General features: G+C 33.3%; 1 protein-coding gene across 12 annotated transcripts in view; it reads left to right on the top strand.

Moving 5' to 3' along the window:
* Window positions 1-12,713, top strand: part of LOC126858941 (stress-activated protein kinase JNK) — a 141,532-nt gene that overhangs the window by 114,498 nt on the left and 14,321 nt on the right. For 6 of the 12 annotated variants that reach the window (XM_050609732.1, XM_050609684.1, XM_050609693.1 and 3 more), the window contains 2 exons: window positions 4,320-4,398; window positions 10,631-11,088. In XM_050609732.1, coding sequence (XP_050465689.1) covers window positions 10,949-11,088 — 140 coding nt within the window. In that variant the 5' untranslated portion in view covers window positions 4,320-4,398; window positions 10,631-10,948. Of the gene's footprint in view, window positions 1-4,319; window positions 4,399-10,630; window positions 11,089-12,713 lie in introns of those variants that run through there. The other 6 variants (XM_050609759.1, XM_050609741.1, XM_050609750.1 and 3 more) reach the window with 4 other exon arrangements.

Here is a 12,713-nt window from a genome sequence, read left to right as displayed (position 1 = left end):
AAAGACAAGAAGAAAAGCACATAAATGTATGGATGATGCACTGGTTCGAAAGAACGCTTTAAAGTCGAATGTCGAATATCAGAATGCTCCGATTTCCTGCACTTGATCAAAGAAGCAATTTTGATTTTCTCGAAATTTCGGAGCGTAAAATCGTCTCGGATGAATCTAACAGGCAGAAAAAGTAGTCCGCTCGATCTATCGCTAAGGCGAGTCTCAAATGATATACGTTATAACTCGGATCAGTTATTTCTAGCTGAATAAAAATCAGTTGCTATTTCGTAAATTTTTATCTTCGTTCTTTCTCTTATAATTTTTAATATTTTTTTTTTTCCATTAGATTACGACAATATATAAATATATTTAATTCTAACTTAAAAAGATTCTGCTTATTAAAATCACACATATTATAGAAGCTTTTTTGTGTGTAATTGTTCTATGTAAATAAATTATAGAAATATATATAATATATATTAATATAAACATGTATATGTTAGACACGCTTAAATAAAACATAGACTGAGTTTTATGGAACGAGCTTAGTCCGCGTTTCAGTTAAATATATCTAATTTATTTCTTAGCGCACTTAATCTAATTAGAATCTTAGTAATCAATGATTAATTACTTAATTAAAAATTAAACAATTTAATCGACACTTTTTTTTAATTATCTAACATAATTAATTCAGTATTTTTAACGAAAGTGTGAACTATATACATTTAACGTGCAACGAATCGATTTTCTGATCGGAATAAAAACGCAGCGCTTTATTTTGACCATGTAGTCGAAGTTGGACCAATCATCGCCATCCTGAGACAGGTCGACCATTACGGATCCCGTAACGCGGTCGGATAAAAGCGGGCGGAATGAACAGACGCATGTGCCATTCTGGACGGAAGCTGACCGGGTCCTGTGGGAAATGGGGACGAATTCCGCACGCGCACTACAGAGAGCGCCGAACGCGAGGAAATTTAATATCTGAATCGACATTCACCACTTTATAGCTGCCGATCCGCGTTGATTTGACCGAGCAGCCGGCACTATTATATATTATCAGTTCGCTCTCCTCAGATATCAATATATATATGCTATCTCGTTTCACCCTTTCAAAATTAACACAATATTTTATTATTGAATTTAAAATTAAAGTTGAGGAAAAAATATACGATTTTATTCTTTTTTTTTTTTTTAAGGTTTTCCTAAGTTTCAAGTTCGCGTAAATCTATGCGAACTAAGTAATTCTGTAAAGCGAAAGAAATATATGGAGAATACTTTTTTATACAACTGAAATCTTCTAGTCCTTATAGACTTGAGTACATTTCATATTAGTCTTATGGGAATATAGTATTTCTTTTCGAAAACCACCGAAAGATGGAACTTTGACGTGGTCATCTTGGATCTGTCAATATTCCATAAGTTCCGAGTTGAATGTTTGTCGATACAGCCGCTGTCCGACGAGGAAAGAAAATAGGAAGTAACAAGAGAGATGTGTCTTGGCTTGTAAATAACTTTCGACATTCAACCTAGTTATGTAACTCTAGAAATATAGAAAAAAAAAGAATATATATATATATATATATATATATATATATATATATCTTCTTATATCTCTGTCGTTATTTTTTCCTGAAAGGTGTGTTTCTTTAATATATAATATTTTACATAATTTATATTTCTGAAAGTCAGTCTCTCTCTCTCTCTTTCTCTTTTTTCGGACAATTTCCCAGCCTCGTATAAAATTCTAATTAGAAACGTTTAATTTTACACTCAACAATTTGAAACATGGTAGACAGAAGGTTCTCGATCTTATCGTTTCCCGCGGCAATTTCGCCGAGAAAATATTTATCGTGTCTCGATCGGGGAGAGCATTTTATGCCCCATTCACGTCGATCGCCGTTAATTGAGAAGACTAGCGTCTAGCTTTCCGGCTTCATTTATCGTTTCTTCCAGCTGCCGGAGGCGGCAGGTGTCCCTGTCGATCCGAAATAACCTTTTGGGACCCCCTAGAAACGGATTCTCCCCGTGCTAGTCCCCGACGACACTTTAGGGGCGCTTTTCCAAGACTCGCCTCCACTTCCCGGCTCGTTCGTTGCAGATTAAAAGCAATCGGAAGAACGCTTCGTCGTGAACTTTATCGGTCGAGCTGTAACTCGAGAACACATGATCTTTTGGCCTTTCTCGACAACACGATTCTGGCTGCGAAAATCGCGTAATCCTCTTTGCTCGTATAACTGTGGTTTTATCTCCTCGTTTTTTTTTTCTTTTCTTTTTTTTTGGCAACGAAACCGAACGCGTATATCGATTTACCGTGTGTTCCACAAAGCTAGCGAACTACACTACAATTTTTTGCGTTAAAATTCGGTTAACGAAACAATCCGGGTTAGCATTGCTGTGTAACGCGGATAAACGCGAATCGCGGCATGAAACGCAATCACAGCTCGCGGATTATGGTTTTTTTTCTAGTGCGAGTAACGATGTTGGCACGGAATTAATGTTTGCACGAAGCTCTGATATGAACTTCTGACACACATGTAGATGGCTAGAATATTTATACATAAAATCCTCTTGTGAAAAATAATTATTCTAATGAAATTAATTTAAAATTTAGAAGCATGACAGAAAAATGTTATGTCAGAGCTTTATAAAGCTAATAATCCTTTTTTTTTGTAATTATATGAGATATTTATCATATGCACCGTCATCTTTTAATACTAAGATTAAAAATCAATATATTAGTATAAATTAGTATAAATTCAAGGCAATGTAAAAATAAAATTTCAAATTTTAATTTTTTATGAACAATATTGTTTGCATCGAACATCTATCAAATACATCCTATATACCTGGCGAACATTGTTGATGGCGTATTATTATAAGGCGCCTTAGTTCGGGAGTAGTTGACCGTCTTGATGGTAGCTTGTAACTTGTCTCAATTTACAGGAACGCGACGCTCGCATTCCGACAAGCCGTCGGCGGCGCTAATTTATATTAATTTTAGACGCGTATATATTTGAATTAACGTGCGCGCTGGCCGGTTCGCATCCGTTTTCATGCTGCTTTTTCAGCATTCCTGCGTGAAGCGGATGATTCGTGCTTTCGACGTTGAAATTCACGAGATGAATATTAGATGAAGCGGTCACGGAATAATAAGTTGATGCAGATTTTCTTATCAAAGGGAAATGCAATTTCATCGAAATTTTTTTTTACTGAAAATCTCGAAAAAAGATATATATATATATATATATATATGTATGTATGCATGTATATTACGTGTTCATATACACATAATGTATTATTCATATATTATTTTTTATTTAATTTATATTATTTTGCATAGGATATCTTTACGTAAGGGATTGAAATGTAAGACAAAAATAATTAGGTCACGCGAATTATTGATTGACATTGACAATTCTTTTTTTACGATTTGCGCGATTGCAGCCAAGTTGCAAGCATTTTTCAGGCGATCGATTTTAATTAAATTATTCAAAAATGAAAAAATTTCTGCATCATCATTTTCAAAGGATTTCGTTAAATATTTCACGAAACCGAAGCGAGGGAGAGTTGCAAGAGAATGGTAATTAAACCCCATTATTCGTGCAGTAATTAACTATGAATGAGAATCGAATCGTACGGAACTAATGAATATTAAAACCAAGGCATTTTTATACCATTTGTTAATTTGAAATTATTTATTTAATTTGGGACCCCGCTATATGAATTAATTTAAAAAATGTATATTTGAAAAAAATTCAAACGTAGAAATAAAAGTTTAGAACTTACTTTCAAAATTTTTACGGATCTTTCAGTTACTCTCTATTTATTTATACGTATTGAAGAGAAGTCATTGAGCGAAGATCATGTGTTTGTCATCAAGTCCGTGGCATATCATATTATGCTGTAAAGCATAAAAAATATTACGTATTATAAAAATTATAATTGCAATCTCATTCTCTCCCGCTCTTTTACAAGCTTTATGAGATCATTAACGGCTTATATGTCTTTCCGTGGAATAAAACAACAAAATCATTTCATGATACTAATTTGTTTGATCTTCGCTTAATACGCTTTTATCGAGGACTCATATCATATATTACGCACGTACGCCATCGAGTTGCATAACGTTGCAACGAGCTAAAATGATATCGAGCAAGAGTTTGTGTCGCTTGTAGTAGCAGAGCGCAAATCAATGATCCAATGTCCCATGTACACGCATCCGATGCACCGATTTGCGGTGTGTGCAATATTAACGCGTCCACGGATGCATGCAAATTCCTGCTGACACGCTCTCTGAGGAACGTCTCTGTTCTGTCTGTTTGCAGATCCCTGTTTCCGCAGTACTCGCCCCACTAACGTAACCAGCAGCATTCGCCGCACATCCACAATGGCCGCCTATTTATGGTGAGTGTGTTCGTTATGATGATGGTGTATTAATTTGCACGACGGACTTAACGGACGATCAATTTTCGCATATTCCCGAGGATACATTTAATCCTAAAACGAACGATCAAAATCGAAAATGCGATGCATTTGTCGCGACAATTGTAAATGACTGCGAATATTTCATGCCATGTTTACATGTGATTTTTTTTAGCTCAGTTTGTAGCCTGGTTCCAAAAAAAAGATAACAAAACTGCTATATAAAACTATGTATCTAAAAAAAGATATATATTTTTTGTTATACATATGTATATTTCACATTTTTCATAAATTGTGCATATTAATATATAATATACGATAAATATTCTGAGTTCTACATATGAAAAAAAATTTGCTACATATAGACATTACATTTTTTAATAATTTTTGAAGTATTTAGTTTTATTTTATCTCATATTAATCACACAAAACGCACTGATATCAACGATATGATATTAAAATCTCAAAAAGATCTTTTGAATTTGAAACATAAGTTTTACACGAACGGAGAGATGACGGTTTTGTGCACACTCTGTACATTCTAAACGCAATAGACGAGAAATAGTGTCTCGATGCTATCCGGTTTTCTGCACTATATCATCTGCGGTGACAAGAAACGTCGTGAAGCTGAACTCTCTTAAATCCGTCTTATCCGATGAATTATGGTCGCCCGACAATGGTTGCCGCGTAAATTTCTCTGGAACGCACCTAACTGTGAGCCTAAAGACAAAAAATTAAGCGCATATCACCAGATATACAGGGTGTCTTTGTTCTCGTACCAGCTCAAGAACAGATCAGGTCAAGAACAAACTCTTTGTCGAATATGAGTTTTTTTTTAGATGTAACGTTTATTGAAAAGCCAATAGTTTTTTTAATTATAAATGTTTTAAATTGAATTCTTGAAAACAAATTTCTAAATGCGGAATTAAATGCAATGGAACCTAATTATTTATAATTTTAAATGGATTTTACTTTGATAGTTTTAATGCAAGAGCTAATTATATGAAATTAAAATTAATTTAAAAAATTGAAAAGTCGTGAAAAATATTACGAATATTCTTAATGTTTTTATCATGCGCAAAAAAATATTGACATCGAAATTATTATAAAGCTTACCATGAATTATTATATATTTGATATTTTCATTTTATGACGTTTTATTTTAATTTTAACTGCAAAGAGTATAAAAATTCTATGGCCTTTGTTTCTATTTGCGAGTTTGTAACTTGTGCGAGTTTGTAAAATGCTTCGTGATTTTTGGAACCAGAAATAATATTTTTTGTTTACTATGTCATGTTTTCACTCGATGTTTCGGTCCGATATTTTGAATTTTATTGTATTGCCATGAGAGAAATGCAAACGCGACAAGTTTATCTACGGGGAGAAAAATCGTAAACGACCAATCAAATGTATTATAAAAAAAATTTTTTTTAATTTGTTATATTTTTCATGCTATGTTTTCAAGAAATTGACTAAAATATACATTCAGATTTATGAAATGTTGCGTTTCAAGTTGGGTTCCAATCTCGACCCTAAGAGGATTTTCAGAGAAATTTCTTCAAAATTCATATTACACATTACAGTTTAAGAAAGTCCAATATCGATAAAATCTAAGAGGTCAGAAGTTTTTCAGTTCACCACTTTCTCCTCTTATTCAAATCGATGTTATTTAGTCGAATATTTCTGTAACTTTCAGACTTTCGAATGTTTTCATCGCTTTCGAAATCTCGTTCTTGAATGTCCCAGAAAATCTACTAACTTTCGAATTTTGATCTCTACTTTTGGATTTTTTGTTTAAATGTTTCTGCAATTTCCAAATCGGGATTAAATATTACTATCGAATTTTCGTTAAGGGGGCATACCCGTTTGAACTCTCGAAAAATGAATACATTTTCTAGATTTTTGCAGCGCAATGACTTCATAAAAATTTTTTATTTTTTACAATATTAATATAATATTATTAAATACTCAAGTAAAAATTTCCAGTTAAATTTTTTAAAGTTATGCAAATATTTGCATATTTCTATTTTCATGCACGGTATGCATGAAACATCGGATCGACAGGTTGATTTCAAATTTTGCATGCCAGTTCCTAATAAGATTTTGCATCGGCTAACGAAGCCTTTTTAAAATCTAATTCTCTTTTTTTTGTTATAAACAAAAAAAAAATTTTTTTTTTAATTTTGAAAAAATACTTGGATAGCAGGTAGCTATTAATGTATTTAATAAAAGAAAATTTATATTTTTTATTTCAGATATGATAAACGAATGTTTTCATGCACATTGCGCATTACTTAATAATATTGTATTCATACTAATATTAGTTATAAGTTATTAATATTAATTATAAGTAAAAAAAAAAAAATTTTTTATTAAATTGTTGCGCTACAAAAAAAATCTAGAAAATTCATGTTCATTGTTCATTTTTCGAAACTTAAAAAGTGACCGCAGCGTCCGTTTATCTGTTTGACTGTTTTACGTAATTAGTAGCAGGTGGCGAACGATGAAGGTGGTTGGCTCATGCAGACGACCGCGAAGAGCACGATTACACTGAATGTCGTCGTCGTCGTCGGTATCGGCGTCTGCGACAGTCGCTATAAATAATCGGGGAAATCCCGCGGTGCGAGAAGATATCGGCGAGAATACATCTTCAAAAGTATTATATATTTGCTGCTTTGACTCGTGTTTTGATCACATCGAACGAGCTGCGTTATGATATATAACATTATATCGAATAAATTAAATTTAGTAGAATATTAAGAATTTTAGAAAAATTATATATAAGTATATATAATTAAACATATGAATAGTAGCATTTTAATGCTAGAAAATAAAGATATTAGCAAATTTAGAAATCCATAAGCGAGATCTTTGGAATTCACTTGTCACAGCTGGACAATTAATAGACGTTGCAATACCGAGAGCCATTTTTTTTAATTAATTTTTTTCTAGCAGAGATGCACTTAATTGTTTTCCCTTGTATCGCAGCAAGCCACGCGTACACATTTTTGTCAACTTTCTCTATACCGATCGAATCTCAGAATCCGATGTCGAGCCCATATTATTTAAACGCTGAATCGAGGTGCAATTGGATTAGCTGCGCTAATAGCATACAAAGCTCGATCGCTTATTCGTTTGCAGTAACGTTTGCAGAAATGTTCGATCGATCGAAAAATTACATAATAAAGAATATTATAGCCTGGCTTTTCCACGCTGTATTCTTCGACGATAATGTATAAAGAGGTGACAAGGCGACCTAGATCGTACGTAGTGATGCAGGAGAGAGATAGCCCACCCTTATGTCACTCTTTTTTCCCTATCGTGTGTTTCAGCGGCAGGCACTGTTATCTTTAACGATTTATAGCTACTACGCTCGCTGATGGATTTGTCGAGAGATCGCATGCGTCTCTTTTCACGTTCTCCCTTTCACGTAGTTTTCCTTTTGAAACAATAGTTTCTATGATCTGGCGAAACTGGCTTTACTTGTCTTGCTCTCCTTTAGTTACGAATGTTCTCTCTGATACTTCATCTTTATTCCGTGTCCTAGTCTAGTTCTTGTTGGTCTTTGTATTCGATAGTCCTTCTGGTCTATTTTCAGATCTAATGTTCTAGTTATTAAATTTTTATTTACTTATATCTGTTTCATTTTATCTATGAATTATTTTAACTGTTGTTGAAAATTATGTTTATTCTAATGCATTAATTTATCTTATATCCTAAATATTTTTATTTTTTTTAAATGCAATTTTAAATTTTTATTCTTGCTTGCATGTTTATTCATTCGTACACATTTGCTCAGTTTTATTTATTATAATATAGGTTTATTTATAAATTTATTTATTATTTATTAATATATAAATTAATAATATGAAAGTAATAATAATATGGCATTATAAATGTAAATTAGTTGGTATACTCTTTAGTCGATTTGAATTTTTTTTCTTTCTTGAATTCTTTATTAGTTATTACACATAAAAATTATAATAATTATAATAAAAATTATCTTTTTATTATAATACAATATCTAATTTTAATTTATTTTCTGGCATTTTTCTTATAAAAATAAATTGCATTTTCTATCTTTTTTTAAATTTCTTATCCGATGATGTAATCTTTTTAGAAAATTCTTTATGAACTGCGAAGATACGCTTATGCCTCTCTTTTTCTGCTTATTTTGATATTTATTCGCATTTAATCCTTAATCTCTTTTCGTTAATCCTTTAATCGTTTTTCTGCATTTATTTTCTTTAATATAAATCTCACTTCATCAAGTTTATTAATAAATCTGAATGATTTATTTTTTTAATATTTATTTAAGTCATCATTTCTATATAATATATTTAAGCAAAAAGAAATTAGTGTCATAATGAAGAGAATACGCGTGATCAGATTACATCTTTTTACAAATATGATTAAATAATCCTTTATTATCTTATCTATTAATTTTTCTATTTTTCTTCCTCTACTATTTGACCTGAAAACAGAAAATGTAAACCTAAGAAATTGATTAAACCGGCGGCCATCTTAGTGTCTGTTTCTCATCCTATTTCTTTTTATCTATCCGAAAGGATGTAGCGACCGAGAGAAGAAACGATTCCATTTGTGCAATTGCATTGTGTGTTTTATCTTTCATAGCGCAATTTCTGCTAACAAACACGCGTTTCGTTCTGGTAGCTACTATCGCGTACACGCTCGACCAAGAACGAGAGAATAATGGGCGGATGACTTTCCAATTTGAGAGATAACAAATGCTTTTGTTTCCTCTCCCGACTGCGTCGCTGACGTGTGATAAACGAGGTTCAAGCGAAGTTCAAGTTCGAGCGAAAAATATTCACTTCGCCACTGAGCTCTTTGTAGAGATGTGTCGGTGTAACATAAATTCTCGCCGGTGAACATTATTTGAATCGGACGGATTACACCGATCTTGTCAAATAAATTATTTATCATGATTAATAATTTCTTACGTATGTGTGTGATTATTAATTACTTTAATTACAACGATTGTGCATATATTTGTGCGAGGTATTGTGAAATAGATAAAAAAGTAAAAGATTATATTCGAGAGTATTATTTAGTTTTAGTCTATAAAAAGCCATTTGTTTATGTATATATGTATGAGATAAGTGGCTTTTACATCTCATATATATATATATATATATATATATATATATATATATATATATATATATATGCTAATCGCGCGTGCGCGTAAATTATCTATTTTTCATATAATATATCAATTCGTTCTCTTAACTCTCTAAAACCGACTTGGCTCAAGTTGGTTCCAATTTAAGCTTGATCCTGGCCGAATTTTAGCTAAATCCTGAATCTTGGCTCGGTTTGATGCTCTATGCAGACTAAGCTCAGGCCGGTCCAAGCTGGATTCGAGTTTTATACATGGACGTTAAAATGGTTTCCAACCACAGATATTTAAATATTTAAGTGCACGAGTGCCGTTGAACCGCTGCGAATTACATTTCGAATTTCCGCTTTAATCTTTGGCGGATTATGCAATTTGGAGTCGAATGTATTTACTGCTTTATTCTAATTTAGATTTTAATTTGAATTGATTGATTTCCTCTCTTTAAGTAATTCTCTCCTCTGATAGGAAGTATAACGCATTCGCTTTACATCTAATATTTGACTTTTGCGAGTCCCTGCGTATTTCTTTTGACATTGATGAATGCCTGTTTATATACGCATAACTCAGCCACGTGCGGATTCGCGTGACGTCGAATGAGCGCATGTAAATGATATGGTTTCGATTATCCGTGCTACAAATATCGCATGCATTTCTCAGTCGCGTCCTTGAACGAAATTATTATTAGATCGTTGCACATAAAATATCACATGTCACATGTCCTGAGCTTTTTCTCTCTATTTCTTCCTTTGATATTTTATATTATATGATTCTTATATAATCAAAGTTATTATTATATATACATTATTATATATGCCAAGAAATTATTACAATAAATTTTAATCAAATTAATACAGATGGCAATTGTGTTATTTTAATCCATCTTAATAGCTTTTTTGGCATGTTATCAACTTGCATTTTGATATCGAAGGCTCGTTAATAATTTTTAGCTAAAACAGTCGTAACAGCTATGATAAATAATGAACGAGATAGCAATGAAATTGACGGTTAAAAATAATAGCTGTCCATAATTCGAATTTATGCGAACTCTCGCCTCGATTTTTTTTGTTACAGACAATTCTGGGTCACGTGAGGACTCATCGAGCAGCTTGTTGAGGCGTGGCCTGCCTGACACTTGCAGGTGCAGGTGCAGCGTGACGGTGACAGACGCGATCGTATATACCTCGCCTATATTATCATTATCATTTATTCCGTGGATGCACTAATAATCTCACGTCCAAAGTGGCTAAGAGCGTAAGTCCCCGTCGAGTGCACCAAGAGTGCTCCAGCGGGGTGGACGGGGTGCAGGTGGTGGCACAGGTGCAGCAGCAGCAGCAGCAGCAGCAGCATCAGCAGCCGCAGCAGCAGCAGGAGAGACGAACACCGAGGCGCATGCCTTACCTGGGGCCTGACATGACAACCCGGCTATCCGCCATGTTCTACACGGTTGAGGTCGGGGACACCAAGTTCACTATCCTGAAGCGCTATCAGAATCTCAAGCCTATCGGATCGGGCGCGCAGGGAATAGTTTGGTAGGTGTTTCATTAGCAGTATAATTTGATGACGTCAGTCTTTTGTGCAATCTTGATCTATTATATATGTGGAGACTTAAGGAGAGACACGAGCAGATTCGAGGCATCAAGCGATAAATTAATTTCCTTTCCTTCAGGTTTCTAGCGTTATAATTGTTCGCGCGGAATAAAGATCTTTATAATGATAAAGTCAATAATTAAAATCAAAATTAAGAACCAAATATTTAAATATATAATAAAATATTTATAAAGATGATTAAACGCTTAATAACGTAATGATAAAGAATTGAAAGTTGAAGGAAATTTACAGCGTTTACAAACAGAATTTCACAATATTTTTTATATAATGTCTGATACTGAATTATATTTATTTTACCGGTATATGCAATGTAAATGGCATTGCGTTTAATTTCAATATATCTTGTCTTATTCGTCTCGCGAAATAATGTCAATCCTCATCCACCTTTATTCAAGTTACTTATACCCATACACTGACAATAATAGGGGCATCTATCAGACGCGAGTTTCGAGGTGAATTCGAAGTCGGCTGAACTTTGTATCGCTACAATATATATTTCGAGAGGTATGAGGGTTTACCACGATTTCTCATCCGCGCTCTTCTTTCGTAAAAGAGCAACGAGAGATATCGCCGTGCGGATGAATCCGGGGGAGTCGAGGTAAATCGGGCAATTCGATTCAGAACGAAGGGGAATGTCGGAATTTTGCAAGAGTATGCGCAAGGACGACGACGACAAGAGGCGAAACGCCCCTTCCTTGTAAGCTTGCGACATGATGTTGGAAAAATCGTCTTCGACGACAATTTTACGACATTCTCTGTCCTCGTCTTCGTCATTGTGCTTTCGAAATTCGATCTTCAGATCTCGATCTCGAAGCGAATTATTCAATGCTGCTAGTTTCTCGTTAATAGACGAATATATAATTACAGTATTTTTTTTTTGCCTTTTTATTACGATTTTTTAATTATATTCTTGAAACGTTGAGCATATAAGTAATTTATTTTTCGTGATATTGTTAATCAAATACAAAATATTGTCATTCTTTTTCAGTTTTTCAAAGATAAAACTTAGCATTAAAGTAGATTATAAAATTGAGGAATTCTGTGCTCTATATTTTTATTAACAATAATTATCATATTTTTTTTTTAAATAAAATAAAAAAATTTTTTTCAACAAAGTAAATTAAATTTAAAAAATTAAAAAATATAACACAACAATAAAACTCTTATGATTCATTCTCTCTTAAGAACTTGAGAAAATTGTTTTTAAATTTTGATTTCTTGACTTTGATAGATTTTCGCGAAATAACTGATGGTTTTGCGAAAATATGATAAACTATTATTATACAGTAGTCCCCTTAATTTGCCGTTCGAATAGATTCGACTATTTCACGAATGAGCGCCAATTTCCGGCTTAGTTTCCATCCTTCGCTTTAATTATTAACTATTAGCGTGGTAGTCTGTGTTAGATCAAATTCGGAAATTGTTGAAATTCACGGCGAACAGTATCGTGCAGGATCGTAAATGAGAAAATCCATGTGATCGTTCCACCGTTCCCCTCGGCGTCTCGCACGTGTCTCCCCTTTCGACGTTCTCGGTAGAAATTGAA

Source organism: Cataglyphis hispanica, chromosome 1 (assembly GCF_021464435.1).
Source record: "Cataglyphis hispanica isolate Lineage 1 chromosome 1, ULB_Chis1_1.0, whole genome shotgun sequence".
Taxonomy (NCBI): domain Eukaryota; kingdom Metazoa; phylum Arthropoda; class Insecta; order Hymenoptera; family Formicidae; genus Cataglyphis; species Cataglyphis hispanica.
The sequence above is the reverse complement of the archived record's forward strand: the minus strand, read 5'-3'. Positions and strand labels throughout refer to the sequence as shown.